The following is a 25373-nucleotide window of genomic DNA, read 5'->3' as shown; positions in this document are numbered from 1 at the left end:
TTACAACCACATAGAGCTTGATTAGGTGGTCTCAACTTGCCCATCGAGAAACCAAGTTTGTTGACCACCTAACCGCATGATAAGCCATGCAGTAACAAAAAATACTTAGTCTATCTATCCAAGCTATATAAACTTGATTGTCATGTCCACAACCATAACCTATCTGTCTATATATATATGACTACAAACTATAAACTAAAGGCTATCCGCATGAAAACTAATCAAAAAATAACTAAGAGCCAACATGCTAATCCTCCTACTCAGCGGATGCCGATGTAACCGCGGCTGGATCTTTCATGTTGGAGACTGGCAGCTCAGTCTACGAGAACAAGGATGGGAAATGTTTCTCAATACGGCACAGGCAGTCATCCTATTTTTGCAATTTGACTTGCAACTTTTGAAAATCCTCTTTGTAATTTGGAAAATCCTAAAGAGCAGTCATCCAAAATTGTTCCATGGCCTTCTCCAGGAGCCATTTCATAAGCCAATACAGATATAGGGTCTGCTTCTATTGCGTCTCTCGTCCTCTGGTGTGTCCCGGATCCAGAACCAGGAGCTTCCAATCCTCCATATCAGCTGCCTCCACGCTCGCTTGGTGATTTATATCCTCCTCCCATTCTGCTATGAGCCGTTTGATTTCCTCCTTGGTGCCATCCACGTAAGCAACCATTGCTTCCTGTATCAGGTTGGCCATGGGTTTTTTGCCTCATCGTTTACCCGTAGTGCTCGGCTCAGCCTCAGTCTCGCTCCCTCGCAGTCTCTTTCCTCATCCCTTGCCCTTCGCTGCTCGACCCATTGCCTCTTTGTCCTTGTACCTTCTAGCCAAATTCTGTCGTTGGCCAAAAACTAGCCTCTATGCTCTTCTCATCCAAGGGTAGTTACCTTTCGACGGGCCTGTTACGGGAACAAGAAACCATAATTTCCAAAACATTATTTTCTATATTGTTGCCTCCCAAAGGTTCTGCCAATGCATCAAATCTGCCACCCATGATTCATTTGCATAACCCCCGAGCATAAGGAGCCCCCACCCATGACTCCCAGGATGCCCCTGCATGACCCCTGCCTTACAAACGCTTTGACCACAGTCTTGGAAGCAAGGTGCATGGCTACCTACATAGCCTGTAGTCCAGAAGCCAAGCCAACAGAACCACGGCCCTCATCTCCTTCCCCCCCCTGAATTACCCTGCCCCCATTCCCCTTGACTTGGCTTCAGCTTGACTTTACTCTGGCCCAGTGTTGAAAATATCGGTATCGGCAAAATATCGGCGAGGGTCCAGAAAATATCTTATCGGCAATATCGGCAAAATATCGGCAAATATCGGCAAGCATAAAAAATAATTTTTTCAAATTTTTAAATATAGCCGATATTTTGCCGCTATTTTCAAAATATCGCGATATTTTGCCGATATTTTCCGATATTTGCCGATATTTTGAAAATATCGCGATATTTTCAAAACAGAAAATATCGCGATATTTTCTCGGCGATATATCGTTTTGCCAAAAATATCGCGATATTTCCGAATATCGCCGATATTATCAACAGTGCTCTGGCCATCCTGGTAGCCTAACATCTGAACCCTGGCCTCCACGAGGCATCCAGCCCAAACGTTGCTAGCCATGCCCCTTCCCTTCAGCCGGTCGATGCTGGCTTGGCCAACGTTCCATTCTTGCCAATTCCCCAATTTTAGAAGTCCCCGTCACACGACAACCTCCCTCCTACTAGCTCCCCTCAGGGTCTTGGTGCCTGCCCTCAAGGCCCACGTCTTCCAATTTTCCCCAGCATTCTCCAAGTGTTCCGAGAACCAGACTTGCCTTAACACATAGACATTTGTAGCCTCTCTACCCGCAACCCCTGGGTTTTCCAAGCAGACAAGAAACTAGAGTTCGCTCAGGCAGACTGCCTCCCGACCCAACCCAATAAGCCCCATGTGAGAGAGTAGAATGCCGAAATGGAGTGATACCCGTGCAAAACCCATGGAACTAGGATTATTCCCGCAGACTTTTGCCACCAAGCTAATCACCCTGCCCAAATTTCTCTCACCCACAAACCCCGTGCCCCCATGCAAACCCCAATTAATAGACCAAACGTAGGGAAGCATAATGGAGTATAGGCAGAACCAATTAACATACCCGGTAACCAGCAGTTGGAGTCGTTGGATCACCCTGCCTTCCTGAAGCCTCTGCTCCACTTTCGCTGTCATCACCTCTTCTCTTACAACCTCTGAACTGTTATCCTTCTTTGCGGTCAGTAAACTTGGTTGCATGAAATTTCCACCTTCCCTCGTCCCTCTTGCCTTAAACATGCCGATGGCCACTGTGCCCTGCGCTTCAAGCATGTGGGAGGTAGTGGCACCATTCCTTGGTGTCCTTTTCATGATGACAACCTTAATGGCTCTGTCCGCTAGCTCACACCCCGATTGGGGGTCTGTATGCCTTGGGCACTATTTCTCTGGTCATGCTCCAGTATCTCCTTCAAGGGCCAGAACCGATCATCTTTTGGTTGATTCGGCCATACTTTCTCAAGAGGTACATTTTGATGACTGCAACCCCAATTTGCAAGGAAGTTTGTTGCTCTATTGCCATCCCTTCTGACGTGATTAGTCATTATATAGTTGAAATTGATGATGAGGTTTCCTATCTCTTGGATTAGCCTTGTTGTTCTCCAACTGTGGCTGAGATTTTCCCATTTGGTTCCTTGATTTAATTTTTTCACCGTGTTGATTACGAGCCTCGAATCACCTTCCACTACAATATTCTTGTATCCCATTTTGGTTGCTATTTGTAGGCCCTGCCTTACAGTTGCAAATTCTGCTTCATTGTTACTAGCAAACCCACAGTGATCCGCATATATCAGAGTGGTGTTGCCTCTGGGGTCTCGAATAGTCCTCTTAGGCCTGCTAGGACCAAATTTCCTTTCGAAGCTCCATCGAAGCTTCACTTCATAAATCCCTCCGGTGGGGCAGTGAAATAGTTAAGGGAAGTTATTCCCCTCAAGGTTACCTTCCAAGAGGACTGAGCTATCATATCCGGTGCTATGTTTAATCTCTGCATAATTCTAGCCTCATGGGGTGGAACCTGCTAGTCCTCTGGGTACCACTTCTCTACCAGAATTGTTTCCCTGATGTTCTGTATGATCCCTTCCCATACAACCTCTTGAGGAAGAAGTTGATCCTTAAAGATTTGGTGATTCTGCTCTTTCCAGATGGCCCAGAGTGTTAGTCCCAGTGCGAGTCCCCATGCCCTGTTTATGACTGGGCTGGAGAAAATACTTGTTCTCCATAGGAGGATGGTTTCTCGAATGCTTTGTTTGTCCCGATCCATTCTTCTGAAGAGGTCCTCCATTTGTCTCCATTTTTGTTCAGCATATGGGCATGTGTTAAGTATATGTTCGAGATCCTCGCTATGTGTATTGCATAGCAAGAGGCCATAGAAACCCCTTCTTTGGAGCTGATCCCAGGTAAGATTGCAGCCTCTACAAATGAGCCAAAGGAAGTAGGCCACCTTCGGCCACCATCCCCCTCCCCATATCTTCTTCCAAATCAGGTTCTGGCCTCCCAAATCTCAGCCTTCCCTTGATCATACACCTCTTTGATAGTGAATGTCCCTTTTGTAGTATACCCCCATCTGAGAATATCTGGTTTGTTTAGGATAGATGTTTTCCTTGAGTCTAACTCCTTGTCTAGTTGATTCCATTGATTCAATTCTAGGGCCTGTGGCCAGTTCGATTTCTCCTTCCATCTCCGCCAACCTTCCCGTGCTTGGTCTGTTTTCCAAAATTGTTCCACCATATAAAAATTCCTCCCAGTTGTGTATAGAAAGAGATCTCTTAGGTCTTGTCTACCTAGAAGTTTATCCCCTTGCTGCCAGGAATCTTGCCAAAACAAAGTTGTTTTCCCATTCCTAATTTCCCAGAAGAAGTGTTGTTGAATAAGGTTGTTGTTTTGGGCTGCCAAATTCCATATAGCTGATCCTTTGGGGGGGTCCCGCTATCTTAAGATATCTTCCGTTCTGACAAGCATATTATATTTGCACGTCCATATTTGTTTCTAGAGATCAGTCCCACCTCCCATCCAACACCACCATATTATGCTTTGTTAAGTTTGGCCAGGATACCAGCACCCATTTTTTAATTTGCTGAGCTCTTCCCCATAAAAACTTCTTAAACGTTCCACCATATTTGTACAGGAGGTTTTCGGCACTGCCATCCCTGAGAGCTGATAGATTGGTATAGATTGGATAATTGCTTTGAGAAGGACTGTCCGGCCCGCCAAATTTAACCATCGAAAAGCCCAGCCACTAAGTTTGCTTGTAATTTTTTGGAGCAGGGATTGCCAGCAAGAGGTTTTTAGGGAGTTTACCATCAAGGGCATTCCCAGATACTTGGAAGGTAAGGATCCAATATTGAACCCTAGGACCCGAGCTAGATAAGACTGTATGTTTCCTGGAGTGTTGAAAAAGAAAATGCATGATTTGTCATTATTGATCATTGTCCCTGATGCCTCCATGAAAACGAGGAGTACCTCTTTGATGCGGCAAGCTTCGCGAAGCGACACATGAAAAAAGAGCATGATATTGTCTACGAACTGTTGATGTGTAATGGGGAGGTCATTGCCCCATAGCCGTAGGCCTATTATCTGTGAATTTTTGGCTTTGGTCTTAAGGTAGCAGCCCAAACCTTTAACAACAATAATGAAGAGAAACGAGGAGAGGGGATTGCCCTGGCACAGGCCACGCGAGGGGTTAAAAGTTTGAGAGGGAGCCATTAAGCAGAATGGAGAACAAAGGGGATGACACCAAAGCCTGGACCCAATTAATCCATCTCTAATCGAACTTGAAAGTCTTGAGAACATTGCTAAGGTACTCCCAACTTAGGCGGTCATAGGCCTTGGAAAGGTCTAGTTTGATCATCATGCCCGGGAGTTTTTGAGATTTGAGAGAATGCACTATCTCTTGGAAAGTGACAAATCCATCAAGGATCCGCCAGCCTTCAACGAAACCCGTTTGCTCAGGGGAGATGAGATGAGGAAGCAGAGGCTTCAGGCGTTTAACAATCACTGTGGTTATGATTTTGTAAATGACATTGCAGAGGGAGATGAGTCTAAAGCCTTGGGGGTCTTCAGATTTAGAGGATTTCATAATTAAAGCAATGAATGTCGCATTTAAGCTAGGACATACCTTTTGGTTCCAGCGTGATTCTTCCACCACATCCAATATATCGGGTCCTATAAAGTTCCATGCAGCCTGATAGAATTCTTTCGTGAAGCCGTCTGGTTTGGGTGCCTTGTTCTTCGCCATTCCCTTCACTACCTCCTCGACCTCTTCCAGCATCACTGCGCGCATGAGGGCTAGGTTCTGTTCTCTAGAGATAAGTTGTGGAATGTTCCTCATGATCCGCTATGTAGCCTCTGCGCGGTCTTGAGGCGGTTCCGTTAGGATGGATTTGAAGTGCTGAACCAGTAGATCCTCCATCTCCTTGTGTTGGACTACTTGGTTTCCATCTTTGTTCTTCATAGAATAGATCTGGTTCTGTTGCCGGTGCTGAATCATTGCTTTATGGAAGAAGCGGGTGTTCTGTTCTCCTTCCCTCAACCAGTTGACCCTAGATTTATGCTTCCATAAAATCTCCTCTTGCTTTCTCCTTTCCTCTAGCTGATTGATTAACTTCCCTTCTTCCACCGTGAGGCTATCTAATCGACCATGTTGGATGATCTGTTGTTGTAAATCCTAGATTTTATTATTCAGCTAGTGTTGGTCTTTCATGATATGGCCGAACTCTTCTCGATTCCATTTCTTGATCTTGTGTTTGATCTCCTTTAACTTCAGTTGGAAGGTATGCATGGAATTTCTTCCTTTCTCCTCACTGGTACTCCACCATTCCTCTATTTTCTTCATTAGGTTGGGGTCTCGTAACTAGAAGGCTTCAAATCTGAATGGGCGATTCTTCGGTCCAATTTTCAAATCTATTTCCAATCGGATGGGCTAGTGATCTGAGCCCATGCATGGGAGGATCGAGGCTTTGAAGAAAATGTCCCTGCTAATGACTTGCTCTGAGACCAAAAACCTGTCCAGCTGTGAGGCAATCTGATGGGTTCCTCCCCGACGATTGTTCCATGTGTAAACTCCATTATTCGTCTGCAGGTCTACTAAGTGTAGGTCTGCTATGAGATCCCCAAATGCTTCCATATATGTCTCAGTACGACGAATACCTTCTCTCTTTTCTTCCAATGATGTTATCATATTAAAATCTCCACCTACTATCCAGAGGTCTTCAAGGTATACCTCCCTCAGTTTGGTGAGGTTTTGTAAGAAGACCCCTTTTTCTCCTAGAATGTGAGGCCCATAAACCCCCGTCAGGAGGACCCAATCTCTAGATCCCACATGTCAGAATTTACCTGATAGTATCCTCAGGAGACTAACCCAATCCTCAAATGTTACCTCTACTAGGTTCCAAAGGATAGCCAAGCCATCAACACTGCCCCTTGTGTCTTGAGCAATTACCTCATAATAGGGGTTATAACTCTTTAGGATTTCTTTGAGCTTAACTTCTGCAATCTTTGTCTCTTGAAGTATCATGATACTATGACTTGTCTTTTCTCAGTCTCTCCTTTAGGCACCGTTGTTTGCCTCTGTTGTTGAGGCCTCAGACATTCCAGGATGTGATTATCATTTCAAAGGTTTATTGAGTTGGTGGAACACTGCTGACAGCGACACCATCCTTCCAGAATTTACCAACATTTCCCCTACCATTTGAATGGACTCACTCAAGTTCTTCCTACCTTGTTTCTTCCCTCCTTTCCCTTGAGGTCCTTGATCCATCACTTGACTTGCTTGGGATCCCAAGTGCTCTAGTTGATCTACTCCTAGCATGCCCTGCTTGGCCTGATATTGTTGAAAAGTATCTTTGTACAATTGTTTCTGATCTTCTGGGATAAATCTCTCATCAAGGTGCCACCATTCGCTCAACAGACGTTTCATCACTTGTTCTTCCGTGCTAAGGTCTTCCTTTTGGCTATCGATCTCCATATTGGCTTGGTCCACTATTTGCATGGTTACTTCTTTTTCCTGCGGTTCCTCTTCCGCTTTTCATTTGGTGTTGCTCCCTCCCCTTTGAGGGTTTGGTTGGGTTTCTGGGCCCGTCTTCGACAAAGGGGTTTCAACTTTTGACACTTTCCTCGTCCTCCTGTAGGATCTCATAGTGATTGTGATTGCGGAGGCCCTTTCCACTTGGACCCTGGTTAGGGTTCTGCGAATTTTTCTAATTTCTTTTCCTTCTTTGGACTTCCTAGAATCCCTCTGCATCTTCTTTTGCTCTGTTCTCCCCATTGGTGTTAGAGGCTTCTAGCGGTTCTTGCTTGTTCAAAGGGCATGCACGAAACAAATGTCCATACTCGTGGCACCTGCGACATCTAAAAGGTATGTGCTCGTAGTCCAGAGGCTGCTACCACACCTCATCGTGGTATTCCAACTCTATGAATTCCGACAGTGGCTCTGTTATGTTCATGTAAACATAGATCCGGGCATATGAAGTGTATCTTCCCTTTCTGGTGGAGTCTGAAACCTTGACAAAGTTCCTGATGGAGTTGCCAGTGCCCTCAAGGATCTCTGGGCCCCAAAAGTCGACTGGCAGAGCAAATAATCAAACCCAAATAGGTGCCGCTAGGAGTCTTTCTTGATCTGGGTTGTAACATTCCTCCTAGCGTCTCATAAAGAGACCTGCATTGTTGAAAAAGTAGGGAACTCCTCCAAAGACTCATTCCTTGTCTTCCAGATTGGAGAAGATTAATGTGAAGAAGCCTTTGGCTCCCAGCTTCAGCTCTATATGACCTTTTGGCTGCCATTTATAGTGGATCCATTTGACCAGATCCCTTTTTGTCGGCCAAACCCTAATAAACTATTGATTTGCGGTAGGTAGCATTGGATGTGCTCTAAGCCTCAAATTTTGCAGGGAGCCTTGGGCACATGCATTCCAGAGAACCCATAAACTGTTTTTGGAAATTCCACCTAGAGATGATTATATTAAAATAATTAATATTTTTAATGGAGTTCCTAAGTCTAAACTTAGGAAAATTAAAATATTAATGGGTATTAATCTAATTGTGGGTGAATCTTCTAGATAAAGATAGAGATCAAGTCAAAATGATATGAGCCTTTGATTAGGAGTTAATCTAGGTTGTTGGTTGTCCAACAGGAAGATATAAGAAGGGGCTTGAGGGTCATTTGGAAAATACACTGAGAGATCAAGAGATTGAATTTCTAAAGTGAGAAGTTCTCAGGAGGAAATTCTGATCAAAGAGATCTTTTGCAGTAGAGGGGCAGGGATAGTGATCCAGAGGAAGATTTCCAGATCCAGAGAGGCAATAGCAAGAGGTTGAGTTATTCCCAGTGCAGGAACGCGCGAGTGCTGGAACGTGAGTGAAAGAACACACAAATTCAGGAATGCACGAGTCTAGGAACGCGAGTGCAAGAACGCACGTGTGCAGGAACGCGCGAGTGCAGGAACACGAGTGCAGGAATGCACAAGTGCAAGAACACGCAAGTGCAGGAATGCAAGTGCAGGAAGGCGCGAATGCAGGAACGCGCAAGTGCAAGAACGCGTGTGCAGGAAATACGAGTGCTGGGGTTGCTTAGGGAATATCTCTGCCATATTTTCTTGCTGTTTGGATTGCTAGTTGGGCATCCATAGATGTACTCAGATTTCATTGCTGCATAATGAAATAAAACCCTCACTGTTGTACTGGTTTTCCCAAGTTGGGTTTTTCCAGGGACATTTGTCCAAAAATAATGGTGTCCTATGTGTTTGTATTTCCTCGCTCAGTTTTTATGTTTCAGAATCATATTTAATTTGGTGTAGGTTGCTTTAGTGATTTACTTCAATTTTTCAAGAAGAAATCTGAAATAAGTTTGTAACGTAATTTACGATCTAGATGAAGTAGATTCAGTTGGTTGTAGTAGGATTCCTGAGATTGTTAGATCTAGGACTTTTCACATGGTATTAAAGCGGTCGATGTGAAACAGGAGAAGCAGATCTAGCACTGAAGTAAGGGCCAACTTGCTGCAGCATGCAGTAGTTCGAATCCCCTGAGGGATTGCGCAGTTCTAGCCAGGAGGGCTATATTTTTTAGGGTGTCTCTCTTTGAGTGAGTTGACAAAGGTAAGATTGTCAGATCACGAATTTTCCAAGGCAAAGGGAGCCACGCAGAGCTATAGGGACACAGTTTTCTGCAAGCTGAGTGCTATGCAGAAAAGCCGTTGGAAGAAGGAAGCAAATCGCATAGTGAGGGAATACTTCCTCAATGATTTCTTGTCGAGGAAATCAGTGTTTCTCATTTGCTGAGCAGCAGAGGAGCAACAAACTTACTAGCTCCATCAGGGAGTGCGTAAGCCAGCCTAGAAGCTACGCAGTAAGGAGAAAGAGGGAGTTGTTCGACAGTTTTCGGAGGATATGGCAACCAGTGGCTTGAGGGATCAGGACAAGTTGGATAGAGCTTCCAACTATGTCATCTGGAAGGCTAGAATGTACTTCCTTCTAGATGAACATGCCCTCAAGATGTATGTTGATAGTGTGGTTGCTGTCCCTGTGGATGCAGATCCGCTAAAGTACAGAGCTGAAATGGGAAAGGCCAAGAGCATAATCCTGGATGGAGTCAAGGACCATGTGGTGTGCCATGTTGCTAGCAGAGCAACTGCTAAGGAGATGTGGGATGCTTTGGCCACATTGTATCAGGAATCTTCTAAGCAGCGAAAGATGTACTTGGAACAAAAATTGAGATCTGCGCAGATGCAAAGGGAGAATGTGTGGATCCATTCCTCACGAAGCTGATGGAGACCCATGATGTGTTGTCCGCTGTGCGGCATCCACCTCAGGATTCAGAGTTAGTGAGACTGGCCCTAAATTCTGTCTCAGATGAATGGCAAGTCTTTGTCCATAGTACCCTGGGTAGAGCAACATTGCCTAATTGTATGAGATGTGGGCAACTCTAAAACAAGAAGAGTTGAGGAGAGGCCTAGTCAAGGTCAAGCTTGACAGAAGCAATGTTGCATTAATCGTTATCGGGATTAAATCAACGCGGGGAAAAAATCGGAAAAAAAATCAGGAAAAAATCGTAACATACAAAAATATTCATTTTTTTCAATTTTTTTAATATCTAAAGCATCTACAACATAAAATAAATACATTGACACATAAATATGATAAAAGAACTAATATATAAGATGTTTAATATCATTTCTAGTGCTACATCACACATAACAGTGAATCATGTCTTGAATAGTAAGTCCTGACTCATGATATCAACAAAAAATATAATAATGTATCTCATGAGTCATAATGTTATATACAATGAAATGAATCAAATAACTAAAAATTCTAATACTAGTGAAGAATTGAGCCCCATTGAGTTCATCCAACAAATCATCAACAACCGTGATGGGAAATTTATCTTTGACTGTCAACTTATTGAGGGCCCTGAAGTCTGGACACATCCGCCATTCCCCATCTTTCTTGAGCACCATGACCACCGGTGATGAATAAGGACTAATGTTGGGATGAATGACACCTGCTTCCAAAAGTTCCTTGATTATTTTTTCTATTTCATTCTTTTGGGTGAACGGATATCTGTATGGGCACATATTTGGTGGTTGGGCCCCTAGAACCAAGGTGATGCTATGATCATGTTCCCCTTGTTGTCGCGCGGATTGGCACGACAACGCTCGGGCCGGGGGCTGTCACTCTGATCCCCGATCCCTCCGTTTAAGCCTGTCTCCCGCGGCTAAGGGGGGTAGACCCTGTGAAATGATGAAGGCCAACTGCCAAACAGTTGGGCTGGGAGACACGAGATACGATATGAAAAGGACTCGATGGATTTGAAGATTTAATAGACCAGTGCCTTGTGGAGTTAATGCTTAAATGATTACTTTTTAAATGATAAAGAAACATGGACCATGAACAGCAACCATCTATCATCAGCTAAATCACGTGACCAAAACGATATCCGGCAACTGAAAGCTTTAAAAGATAAATGCCTTAAAATACCACGAGAATTATAAACCATTAACCAGATATCAATTTCGCAACTCAGCTTAAAAAAAAAACTTAGATCCCAGCATGAAAGATATAATATGAAAACCCGACACTGGCAAAAATAACTTCCCACAAAATTTTTATACTTTTTCAAAAAATTTAATTTTTTTTTTTTTTTTTTTTTTTATAAAAAAAAATAAAAATAAAACTAAAATCTAGAAATCTAATTAAAATCTAATCTAATAAAAAAAAATATGAAAAATTTTTAAATCTAAATCTAAAACACTAAAAAAAAAAAAACTCATTAAAAAATATTTTTTGTTTTTTTTTTTTTTTTATATTTAAACAGAACTACATTAAAATCTAACTAAAATAAATCCTAAACTAAAAATAAATTAAAATCAATTTAAAATCTACGTAAATTTGAACTAAAATCTAAAATTTAAATCTATTTTAAATATGAAACAAAACTAAAAAAAAAAATTTAAATCTAAATCTAATGAAACCTAAACTAAACGTAAATCAAATAAATTAAAATCGAAATTTAAATCTACGCTGATAACCCTAAAACCTACGATGCATACCAAATGAAACATTGAAAAAATGAAAAAATCGCAACCCAAGCATATAAAATTCGAAAATGCCTGAACCCTAAGCTACGCAGATGACCACAGAACGCAAAAATTCATTCGATTTACCTGCTACGGCTGCGATGACAGGTTCAAGACGTGATGGCCTGCGACCTTAGCAGATTACCATCAGCGTGAATCGATTTTACCTGCGGATGGCCAGCATAGAGAAATGTTCAACTGACGTTTACCTGCAAATTTCGTGACCCCTCTTACGCTGGATGAAATAACGTGTTGCTGCGGTGTGAATGGAGCTCGATGCTCAGCTGAAACCGAATTGTTAAAAAATCGACTGGAGCAAATTGATGTTTGAAACGCACAGTGCCACTGATCCGTAAGCTTTCGCAGGTTCAGTCACCAGGCGGCAGTGTTTTGGCATGCTTTTGATCGTATGCAATCATGGCCTCAGCGGAAATGGAAACCGGGACGCAGAGAGAACCTCCCTCTGTTGACGGCTTTAGCACAGAAAGCTGCAATCGAAAAAATTCTCACTGCTGCAGTCAGAAGGCAAGCAGACTTATGCTCTTTGAAATGAATCCAGAACAGACTGAAACCACAATGAAAATTTCTGCTCACGAGGAGAATCAAAACGCTGCTGTAAAAATAAGCTTCTCATATGAATCGGATTTTGGATTTTACCTGACATTCGAATAATTTATGATTTGGGAACATTACCTGGCGCTTGATGGAGTGAAATAACTCACGTGAAAGGTTCTCCACCTACGCTTCTCTTTACCTGTCTGCGGATACCCTCGACGGCGGTGTGTTTAGGTCGGTTTTTCAGAACGTAGAGAATCACTGCTTGAAGGGATCGAGCAGAATGGCTCATGCAACAAATAAAAAAAAAAGAAAAGGCAGCCTCTATGAGGAGCCAGGCAATACGTTGCAGGATAAAGAGATTTTATGTGGCCAGGTCACAAAACTTTTCTGTCTTTCTCGTTCAGAAACCTTTGGAGAAACCCTGTTCCTGCAATTGCAAAGAAACAGACAAAACCCTAATAAAAAAAAGAAAACTGTAAAAAAATCTGAAACCCTAAATCAGAAAAAATAAAACCCTAGAACAGTTTATTAATGTACAGATTTGGCCCCTTTAATGGCCAGATTTGGCAAATAAGAGCAGAAATACTTTCAGAATATCAGAAATTTTGAACTTCACTGTGAACAGAAAGAAAAATCTCTCAATGTAAAACAGAAAATAAACTCTTAATGATTAACCCAGGGCACAATCAGCTGGGCTCTGCACAGAAAAGCCTGTGGGAGTCGGCTGGTTCAGCCTAGAACTTCCCCAAACGCCCACCTGTACCTTTTACCTAAAAATCTCCTGCACACTTCAAGCAAACATCAGTAAAGAGGGCAAGAAATGCTGCAGGACTTCAAGGAATAATGGAGATACCTGCCATTATTCCAGAAACCCTCAACATTCAAACCCTAGCACGTGAGCAAGATACCTGTACTCACAATACTCTGAAAACCAGCTATTATTAACTGCTGAAAACTGAAATATGCAGAAAAAACAATCATCTCACAGCAATTCCGGAGAGTAACACCAGCCAGTTTTGAACCCCAAAGTCTTTTTATTAACCAGAAAATCAGATTTACAAGAGAGCTTTTCAGTACAGACTCACAGATCAGATGACTTGAAATGACCCCCTAAGACCCTATATAAAGGAAATGATCCTAACGGCTAGTTCGAGTGATCCATGTAGAAATGATCTCGACCGCTGATGAGGATCAAGACATCTCTTGATCTCATCCGTCGATTTATTCACTTAAAATATTATTATTTTATTAGTTAGGGTTTTTCCTTGATTTTTTAATTTTTTATTATTTTTCATTATTTTATTATTTTTATTCATTTTTTAATTTTTTAATTCATAATAAAATGGATCACTGAACTAAACCTTCGGAAACATCACCTAGGACCTAGGACCTAGGACTCATGAGGGGATTTACAACATTTCTCGACCCTCAAGACACATTACATCATGACTTTTACAAAATTACACCTTAAGGGACAAACCCATTTAATACAGACCCTCACGAAACACCCAGCTCTGCGACACAACGATAATCTAGCAGATCAACACACTAGGATTCTCCTAAAGTTCTAATGACAAAATCAATCCCGGCTTTGGGGTCAGGTTTGAAGGAAAACTCTGCCGATCCGTGGATCGGTGAGACAAAAAACCTTCCGGGACGTAGATTATCATCAGAAAGTTAGGTCCACCTAGGCAAATTACATACATGACTTCATGTCTGCTAAGATTATTTACAGTTAATACATGCAGACTGGGTTTACAATCAGAAAGATCAAACTGCTGATGATGGCAGGATGGCACGGACATGCTGATCAGGTGCTGCTTCTTCTTGTCAAGAAAAGATGGGGTGCACTGCATGGGTAGTTGACCAGTAGGGGTCAACACCCCTCTCGAGGGTGGAAGCTCATGAGGCTTGTCAAAGACTGGCAAATGGTTATTTAAAATATGTTGCATCTCAGGATGAATCGGCAAAGAATTGGGTTCGACGGCCTGGATGGCATTAAATTGAGCTATAACTCCATGATGGCCCTTTTTTAGCAATTTTCCATCCTATGTGAGCTGATGATAGAGGGAGCTCCCGCCTGGAGTCCGTGGAGGGTATGTGTGGAGTTGTTCTGCTTAAAGCTCATATATAACTCCTGGAAATCCATTGTGATTGGCCCAAGAGTGCGAAGCCATTCAGCACCTAGGACAATGTCGCACCCTCCCATGTGTATGGCAAACATGTGGGTCTTCAACTGATAATCCCTCATTTGAAGTTTCACATTTTCACAGCAGCCTTCACATTTCATTGTTCCCCCATTCACAATTTGGACTTGGAAGTTAGAAACTGCTCGTACAAAACAATGCACTGCTTCCGCGACTTTTTGATGGATGAAATTATGTGTGCTTCCACTATCAATCAAGACTACTATTGGGCGATGTTTAATAAAACCTCTTGTTGTCGCGCGGATTGACACGACAACGCTCAGACCGGGGGCTGTCACTCTGATCCCCGATCCCTCCGTTTAAGCCTGTCTCCCGCGGCTAAGGGGGGTAGTCCCTGTGAGATGATGAGACCAACTATCGACTAGTTGGTTGGGAGACACGAGACACGATATGAAAAACACCAGATAGATTTGATTAACTTAGCAGACCAGTGCCTTAAGAGATTGCGGTTAAAACGATTACTTGTTAGATGATATAGAAACATGAACTGTGAATAGCAATCATTTGTCACCAGCTAAATCACAATGACCAAAACGATATCCGGCAACTGAAAATTTCGAAAGATGAATGCTTTAAACCACCACGAATCATAAATCATTAACCAGATATCAATTTCGCATCTCGACTTGGAAAATTTAGATCTCAGCATGAAAGATATGACAATTCCCGAAAATAACTGAATCTAAAAAATTTCCACAATATTTTTATATTATTTTTTTTTTTTTTTTTTGAATTTTTTTTTTTTTTTTTTAAATATTAAATAAAACAAAAAGGAAATCTAAAAATTGAACTATATTTAGAAACAAAGCTAAAGCTAAAATTTTATTTTTTATTTTTTATATATATATATATATATTTTTTATAAATGAAATTTTTCATATTACAAAAAGAACTTAAATCTAAAATTTAAAAAATCTAAACTAAACTAAAACATAAATCAAAGTCTAATTAAAACATTATAATCTAAAATCTAGCTATAACATAAAACTAAAGCTAACACATTTTTACTTTTTGATCTTTTTAATAATTTACATCTAACAAAATGAAACTATTTTAAAAAAAAAAAAAAATAATTAAAATCTAAAAAATAAAATTGAAACTTTAATGAAATCGAATTTTAACTAAAAACACTATTGCTAACCCTATCTACGCACAGAACTAAACAACCAAAAAAAAAACCCAAACGCTTATACGCTTCTACTAACTAACCTAAAAAAGGACGTAACCCAAAAAAATTTCGATTTACCTGTTTACACAAAATTTGATTACCTGTTACCGCGTGTGACTTGATGCAGTGCGTGAATGAATTTTATAAATCGCCACTGTAACCTGAAGAACTCAAAAACGTATCCCTGGCTCAAAGAAAATTACCGAAACTCATCTGCGCGAATAGTAGTATGACGGCGGAAAGCTGCTTTGAGATCGATTTTTATTTTTTATTTTTGCAGACGCGGATGAACCACCACAGTGATACGATGAGCACGAAACGCAAAAAGACCAGCGCCTTCAAACTGATGCCCACGCACAGAAAGCACCCTCATTCTCCTACGCTGGCTTTCACGTTGATTTAAGAGTGATGATGACAATGGGATTAGGGAAATACGCAGACATTATGATCTGAGCGGAGCTGGCATGCCCACGGAACCTCGGCCTGATCGTATTTACTATGAGACCCCAAGAAATTTCTGCGCAGAACAGTCACAGGGACACGCCGTCTGCGTAAATGAAAGCTTGTGTATTGACGCCCACGCTGAAACTGTTGATGGACGAGTTCTAATATCTCAGCAGCTTGCTGTATCTTTATATTTTTATATAGTGTGCCTTGTTTGTACGCAGGTCAAACCGTGAGCAGCGTGGAGACGTGTATTGTTTTTCAACGATTGAAACACACAGAAACGCACAACTTTTGAAACGCACAGTATTTGAATGCTTTTCCGCACAGCACATACAATGCCCAGTACTTAACCTTGTGTCCACGGATTGGCGTTTATCATTACAGGTGCAGTGGGCGAGAAGATTGACGGCTGCGTTATTTGTGACACTGAATCTCTTGACCAGATCCACGTATATTACCCACGCTGACAGCCTTTGAAAACTGATTTGCAGCTACGCTCTGACAGATTGTTTCTGAAAACCCTGTACAAGAAAACAAAACCCTAATGAAAACTGCATAAAGCAAAAATTTGAAACCCTAGATCAGAAAAACTAATGTACAGATTTTGGCCCCTTCACAGCCAGATTTAACAATAAGAACGGAAAAACATTTTAAAGAACAGAAACTTCAGATTGTCACTGTGAAAAAAAACTTCAGAAATCTTCTCATGCAGATCAGAAAAATAAAACCGAATGATAGACCCAAGATCAAATCCAGCTGGGCTCAACAAAAAAAACGCTTGCGGGAGTTGGCTGGTTCAGCCGAGAACTTCCCCGAACGCCCACAAAATTCCTTCAGAAAATGTTATTCTGCACAGCTCAAAACAATCGTCAATAAAGAGGGCAAAAAATGCTGCTAGATCTCAGGGAGTAATGGAGATACCTGCCATTACTTCATAAACCCTAACAGCACCCAAACCCTAGCAAGTGAGCAAGATACCTGTACCCACAATACTCTACAAAAGCTATTATTAACAGCTGAAAATAACATATGCAGAAAATTAAAACAATCTCACAGCATTTCAAGAGAGTAACACCAGCAAGATATGGACCCCAAAGTCTTCTTTATTAACCAGAAACAAATTTACAAGAGAGCTTCTTCAGTCTTTGACTCACAGATCGAATGATTTGAAATGACCCCCTAAGACCCTATATAAAGGAAATGATCCTAACGGCTAGTTCGAGTGATCCATGTAGAAATGATCTCGACCGTTGATGAGGATCAAGACATCTCTTGATCTCATCCGTCGATTTATTCACTTAAAATATTATTATTTTATTAGTTAGGGTTTTTGCTTGATTTTTTTAATTTTTTATTATTTTTCATTATTTTATTATTTTTATTCATTTTTTTAATTTTTTAATTCATTTTAAAATGGATCACTGAACTAAACCTTCGGAAACATCACCTAGGACCTAGGACCTAGGACTCATGAGGGGATTTAAAACATTTCTCGACCCTCAGGACACATTACATCATGACTTTTACAAAATTACACCTTAAGGGACAAACCCATTTAATACAGACCCTCATAAAACACCCAGCTCTGCGACACAACGATAATCTAGCAGATCAACACACTAGGATTCTCCTAAAGTTCAAATGACAAAATCAATCCCGGCTTTGGGGTCAGGTTTGAAGGAAAACTCTGCCGATCCGTGGATCGGTGAGACAAAAAACCTTCCGGGACATAGATTATCATCAGAAAGTTAGGTCCACCTAGGCAAATTACATACATGACTTCATGTCTGCTAAGATTATTTACAATTAATACATGCAGACTGGGTTTACAATCAAAAAGATCAAGCTGCTGCTGATGGCAGGATGGCACGGACATGCTGATCAGGTGCTGCTTCTTTCTGTCAAGAAAAACGGGGTGCACTGCATGGGTAGTTGACCAGTAGAGGTCAACATCTGGCTCTACTTGGGGACACGTTGCTGCTCTGTAGGAATGTGAGAATCCAGAATCTGCATCCATGCAACACACAACAAAATATAAGTAGCGTCCGTCCAAAATCATCATATACATTAAGCACAGGAAAGATAAAAGCTCTTCATTTATTAACTAACTAATAACATGAAAAGTAAATCTAATCCTAAAAACAGAAATGAAATGCTGAAAAGACAAGGAGTAGAGTTAGAAATACGATACAAAGGATGCCCTACGGCATCAGATGTGTTCAATATAGTGCATACTGAGCATTTGCCTGCTTTCAGGCAAATCTGTGGGCTGCTTGTCGGATGTGCCATGTCCAATTTTGCATATGGTAGGACTTTTTCCTATCCGAAAATCAAGCTGCTCACGGCCGTCTGATGTATCAAATCTTCGTCTCATCTTCTTTCTCTTACGCTTTTTCTTTCTGGCAGGTTGAATTACTGATGACCTGGTACTTTCTGTTTCAAAGCTATCAGATGAAGCATGTAAGATATGCATGCTATGTCTTTCTTCATCTTGCATCTGATCTCTATCATTCTTAAGTCTGTCTGGATCACCCTCAATCAACCGTCTTTCAATCGAATCAACAACCTCCCAATAATAAGATGAATCTTGTTGCAGCAAATGAGAAGGCTCCTGATCTGTTGATGTTTGCTGGTTTCTCTCATCTTCCAATTGCTGAAACCTTTGAACTTGTATTCTAATGGCATCCATCTGACTAGAATGTTGAACCTTTATATCACTGATTTGTCTGGCATGGTGTTCTTGCATGTCTTTTATTACTTTAACATTCTTTTCCTTTATGTCCATCAAGCAATGCTGTATAAAATTTATTTCTTCTTTATGGTTCGCTTGTATGTCAGCCACTTGATTATTATGGTTGAACGTCATGATGGTCATTTCCTCATCTATGGTTAATAGCTTGTTTTACATAGAGTCAATTTCCCTATCATGATCAGCTTTCATGGTCACCATATTTTCCTCTAAGATCGACAACCTGCTTAGCATGATTCTAATTTCTGTTTCATAATTAGTTTTTATGGCCTCAATTTCCTTAGCATGCTGGTTTTGCGTGACCTCAATCTCTCTATTACGTTTCTCCAGGTGAGTGCATAAAGTTTTCACATTATTGACATAATTAGTTTGATTGATTTCCATATTTCTTACCAGCATCATTAGATCTCGTATAATTTGCTTTTGCTCTTCTTTTTCATTGTCATTTGTCCCTGATTTTTCACTATCATGAACTTGATCTGCAATATTTTCGGTGGATGACACATTTTGACATGAAGAATCGTCCTGGGATCTTTCAGCTGGACCTCCTATCAAATTACTTACATTCTGTTGCACAATTTTGGAGGAAGAAGGCAAGCTGTTTGGATAACCATATCTATCTTCAAAAGCATTGATAATATCAGCCAAAGAAGAGAAAGAATCCTTAGGAAAATTGTTAAACCAATTCAAAGCATCATCTTCTAAAGAAAGGACAAATAGACGCATTTTGATATCACCATGATGAAACTGAGGGGGTCTGCAATATATGATCATGAAGCGAATAAACAAGTCAATATGCCTTTTAGCAGCGATTGGATCACCATCTGAAAAAATAGGCAATTCAGGAAGGGCATCTTCCGGAAAATCATGGAGACGTTCAGTAAAACGACATGGCTTAAATGAATACTCCATGATGAACAATAAGGGATCAGATGGATGATAGAACTAGCTCTTTGCTCAAGAAAATCAAAAGATGAAAGAAGTGGAGTCGCCACTTGAACAATAAAACTGATTCTAAGATCCAAGAAGTAACCAACAAACAGATATGCGGGAGGCTTCTTGTCTGGGAAAAAATAAAAAATGGAGTCGCCACCCAAACAAGAAACACACCGAAGAGATGCTGCTGATATGGCGAAAAATAAGGCAATAAAAGATCCAAATGATAACCTTAAAGGTCGAATCCGCCAGCTCAAATGAGAGATGAGAAAGATGAGGAGATGAATGATTGTCGTTTGAAACACCGAGAACAAAGTGTCCCCGGCAACGGCGCCAAAAAATGTTGTCGCGCGGATTGACACGACAACGCTCAGACCGGGGGCTGTCACTCTGATCCCCGATCCCTCCGTTTAAGCCTGTCTCCCGCGGCTAAGGGGGGTAGTCCTTGTGAGATGATGAGACCAACTATCGACTAGTTGGTTGGGAGACACGAGACACGATATGAAAAACACCAGATAGATTTGATTAACTTAGCAGACCAGTGCCTTAAGAGATTGCGGTTAAAACGATTACTTGTTAGATGATATAGAAACATGAACTGTGAATAGCAATCATTTGTCACCAGCTAAATCACAATGACCAAAACGATATCCGGCAACTGAAAATTTCGAAAGATGAATGCTTTAAACCACCACGAATCATAAATCATTAACCAGATATCAATTTCGCATCTCGACTTGGAAAATTTAGATCTCAGCATGAAAGATATGACAATTCCCGAAAATAACTGAATCTAAAAAATTTCCACAATATTTTTATATTATTATTTTTTTTTTTTTTTGAATTTTTTTTTTTTTTTTTTAAATATTAAATAAAACAAAAAGGAAATCTAAAAATTGAACTATATTTAGAAACAAAGCTAAAGCTAAAATTTTATTTTTTATTTTTTATATATATATATATATATATTTTTTTTTATAAATGAAATTTTTCATATTACAAAAAGAACTTAAATCTAAAATTTAAAAAATCTAAACTAAACTAAAACATAAATCAAAGTCTAATTAAAACATTATAATCTAAAATCTAGCTATAACATAAAACTAAAGCTAACACATTTTTACTTTTTGATCTTTTTAATAATTTACATCTAACAAAATGAAACTATTTTAAAAAAAAAAAAAAAATAATTAAAATCTAAAAAATAAAATTGAAACTTTAATGAAATCGAATTTTAACTAAAAACACTATTGCTAACCCTATCTACGCACAGAACTAAACAACCAAAAAAAAAACCCAAACGCTTATACGCTTCTACTAACTAACCTAAAAAAGGACGTAACCCAAAAAAATTTCGATTTACCTGTTTACACAAAATTTGATTACCTGTTACCGCGTGTGACTTGATGCAGTGCGTGAATGAATTTTATAAATCGCCACTGTAACCTGAAGAACTCAAAAACGTATCCCGAAAATTACCGAAACTCATCTGCGCGAATAGTAGTATGACGGCGGAAAGCTGCTTTGAGATCGATTTTTATTTTTTATTTTTGCAGACGCGGATGAACCACCACAGTGATACGATGAGCACGAAACGCAAAAAGACCAGCGCCTTCAAACTGATGCCCACGCACAGAAAGCACCCTCATTCTCCTACGCTGGCTTTCACGTTGATTTAAGAGTGATGATGACAATGGGATTAGGGAAATACGCAGACATTATGATCTGAGCGGAGCTGGCATGCCCACGGAACCTCGGCCTGATTGTATTTACTATGAGACCCCAAGAAATTTCTGCGCAGAACAGTCACAGGGACACGCCGTTTGCGTAAATGAAAGCTTGTGTATTGACGCCCACGCTGAAACTGTTGATGGACAAGTTCTAATATCTCAGCAGCTTGCTGTATCTTTATATTTTTATATAGTGTGCCTTGTTTGTACGCAGGTCAAACCGTGAGCAGCGTGGAGACGTGTATTGTTTTTCAACGATTGAAACACACAGAAACGCACAGCTTTTGAAACGCACAGTATTTGAATGCTTTTCCGCACAACACATACAATGCCCAGTACTTAACCTTGTGTCCACGGATTGGCGTTTATCATTACAGGTGCAGTGGGCGAGAAGATTGACGGCTGCGTTATTTGTGACACTGAATCTCTTGACCAGATCCACGTATATTACCCACGCTGACAGCCTTTGAAAACTGATTTGCAGCTACGCTCTGACAGATTGTTTCTGAAAACCCTGTACAAGAAAACAAAACCCTAATGAAAACTGCATAAAGCAAAAATTTGAAACCCTAGATCAGAAAAACTAATGTACAGATTTTGGCCCCTTCACAGCCAGATTTAACAATAAGAATGGAAAAACATTTTAAAGAACAGAAACTTCAGATTGTCACTGTGAAAAAAACTTCAGAAATCTTCTCATGCAGATCAGAAAAATAAAACCGAATGATAGACCCAGGATCAAATCCAGCTGGGCTCAACAAAAAAAACGCTTGCGGGAGTTGGCTGGTTCAGCCGAGAACTTCCCCGAACGCCCACAAAATTCCTTCAGAAAATGTTATTCTGCACAGCTCAAAACAATCGTCAATAAAGAGGGCAAAAAATGCTGCTAGATCTCAGGGAGTAATGGAGATACCTGCCATTACTTCATAAACCCTAACAGCACCCAAACCTTAGCAAGTGAGCAAGATACCTGTACCCACAATACTCTACAAAAGCTATTATTAACAGCTGAAAATAACATATGCAGAAAATTAAAACAATCTCACAGCATTTCAAGAGAGTAACACCAGCAAGATATGGACCCCAAAGTCTTCTTTATTAACCAGAAACAAATTTACAAGAGAGCTTCTTCAGTCTTTGACTCACAGATCGAATGATTTGAAATGACTCCCTAAGACCCTATATAAAGGAAATGATCCTAACGGCTAGTTCGAGTGATCCATGTAGAAATGATCTCGACCGTTGATGAGGATCAAGACATCTCTTGATCTCATCCGTCGATTTATTCACTTAAAATATTATTATTTTATTAGTTAGGGTTTTTGCTTGATTTTTTTAATTTTTTATTATTTTTCATTATTTTATTATTTTTATTCATTTTTTTAATTTTTTAATTCATTTTAAAATGGATCACTGAACTAAACCTTCGGAAACATCACCTAGGACCTAGGACCTAGGACTCATGAGGGGATTTAAAACATTTCTCGACCCTCAGGACACATTACATCATGACTTTTACAAAATTACACCTTAAGGGACAAACCCATTTAATACAGACCCTCATAAAACACCCAGCTCTGCGACACAACGATAATCTAGCAGATCAACACACTAGGATTCTCCTAAAGTTCAAATGACAAAATCAATCCCGGCTTTGGGGTCAGGTTTGAAGGAAAACTCTGCCGATCCGTGGATCGGTGAGACAAAAAACCTTCCGGGACGTAGATTATCATCAGAAAGTTAGGTCCACCTAGGCAAATTACATACATGACTTCATGTCTGCTAAGATTATTTACAATTAATACATGCAGACTGGGTTTACAATCAAAAAGATCAAGCTGCTGCTGATGGCAGGATGGCACGGACATGCTGATCAGGTGCTGCTTCTTTCTGTCAAGAAAAACGGGGTGCACTGCATGGGTAGTTGACCAGTAGAGGTCAACACCTCTGTTTTGAGAGTTTGTGGTGAAGAAATCCCTGCCAAATCATGCAGCGAAATAACTGTTTCGTCAGGGACATTGTCCTTCTGGTTGTCCTCTTCTGCCTCCTCAGGTTCCTCAAGTGGTGGGGCTTCCTCCGATGAGCTGTAATCAGTGGAATCAATTTGAAAAAATTTGGGCTCCTTGCATTTATGACCTGGGGAGTATTTTTCATCACAGTAGTAACATAATCCCTGCTTTCTTCTTTCGGCCATTTCTGTAGGTGACACCTTTTGAACCTTAAGTGTTTGAGTCGTGCTGTGAGCCTGTGGGGGGCGACCCTTGGCGGTGAAATTTGGGCGAATGGACTGGGCCGCTAACGCACGTTCCACATTACGAGCTACCTTGCAAGCCTCCGACCATGTGGGAGGGTGGTGTAGTCGGACATAGGCTTGTATGGCCTCTTTAAGACTGTTGATAAAACATTCTGTGTAGAACGCATCCGGGAGATTCCTAGTGCGGAAAGCTAAGGCTTCAAAGGCTGTAACATATTCATCCACTGTGCCAGTCTGTCGAAGCTTAATGAGACGACCCAAAAAAGCAGATTCCTAGTCAAAGCGCTTTGTAAGAGCTTTTTTGAAGGTGGCCCAAGTCATAAAACTTCCATTGCAATGTTGATGCCATTCCCACCATTGCCATCTTTCATTGTCCAAGTACATGCTCCCCACCATAAGCTAAGTCTCATTATCTAAGATGTTATTCAAATTGAAATACTGCTCCATTTGTGCTACCCATGCGGCCGTGTGAGAACCATCAAATTTATGCATATCCAATTTTGGAGGTCGCGGACGAGATTGTTGGCGGGTGCCCCAGAGGTGAAGAGAGTGGCTAGACTCACCCTCACTGTGTCCATTGCCAATATACGCCTCCTCGCAGGCTTCCTCCTTGCCCTTAGAGAGTGCATAAGATAGTTTGTTAAGCTGAGCTTGGATGGCTTGCAAGGATTGTTCAAGTTTGTCGATCTTCTCATTGGCCATAGCTTGAGCTCTAGTTTCTACCATGCACTGCTCCGATGTACTTGAAATTTGGAACCGCCCGAATATTTTTCACTAACAATTGAATGGTACCACCTTGATCAGCTCGTCGTCCTGATTATTTTTTTTTGAAAACTCCTAACAGAGTTTTACTCCTTGCTTAGGAATACTGCAGTAGCCGAATCCTCAAAATGTCAATGCTGCCAAAAGTCCTGCGAAAATCACGCCCCGGTATAGGAACCCCACACAACTACTCAGATCTGGTGGATCTGAGAGATCTGAATGGCTGATCGGGTAGCTCTGATCAGCGGAACAGATTGCTGCTGCGGATCTGATGGATCTAATAGATCGGAATGGCTGGTCTGCTAACTCGGAACTGCGGGACTGATGTCTACTGCTGCTGCAAACCCCCTTGCGAGATCTGATCTAGCAGAGATTATGCGTGATCCCAAGATAGAAAAGGGAACTATGGTCTCGAGGAGTGTCAGGTGCTACAGATCGCAATATACATAAGGGTCTGACAGTAGTACTCGGCCCAATGTTTTAGGGCTCTAACTAAGGAGGATCAACCGTACCCTTGGCCATACAACCCGACTACCCAATCGTACGGGTGAGTAATCTCTCCGAGTGCTGTTCTCTGTGTACTGTAGCAGCAAGACGGCCGACGGTTTATCTATGGCGAGGTTGCAAAGGAGCTAGGGGGCTTCCGATATATCCAGAGGGTACTTGGAAGACAGTCTGTGCGCGGTTCTGTCTAATGCGCTACTACGCAAAGGGGTACCCACAGGGGTTACAAGAGAGTCCAACAAGCGTGACCACCTCTTGTATTTCTTGCGTGCATGCCTCCCAAATCCGCAGGTTTATGCGCTCAACGACAGATCTCGTGGTTTAAAGATGCCGGAACACGTCTCTAGCCAAAAAAAATAATTTGCTAAGAAATGGAGATCCCACCTGCCCTAGAAAGTGCTCTGATACCACTTGTTATGCTCTTAAC

The 25373-nt window shown here is 41.1% G+C and overlaps 2 protein-coding genes across 4 annotated transcripts in view; both read right to left on the bottom strand.

The window, feature by feature from the left end:
* The window catches only part of LOC149203500 (uncharacterized), a 60841-nt gene extending 55453 nt beyond the window's left edge, over positions 1–5388 (bottom strand). Inside the window, exon 1 of the mRNA XM_089403677.1 lies at positions 5176–5388. Coding sequence (XP_089259803.1) covers positions 5176–5388 — 213 coding nt within the window. The remainder of the gene's footprint in view (positions 1–5175) is intronic.
* LOC149203499 (hydrolase family protein / HAD-superfamily protein) overlaps positions 1–25373 on the bottom strand; it is a 494119-nt gene that overhangs the window by 63036 nt on the left and 405710 nt on the right. The window lies entirely within an intron of this gene.

This window comes from Pinus tabuliformis, chromosome 2_1 (assembly GCF_031772625.1).
Source record: "Pinus tabuliformis cultivar Carrire ecotype Pingquan chromosome 2_1, CPIR1, whole genome shotgun sequence".
Classification (NCBI taxonomy): Eukaryota; Viridiplantae; Streptophyta; class Pinopsida; order Pinales; family Pinaceae; genus Pinus; species Pinus tabuliformis.
This window is presented reverse-complemented; position numbering and strand designations above follow the sequence as displayed.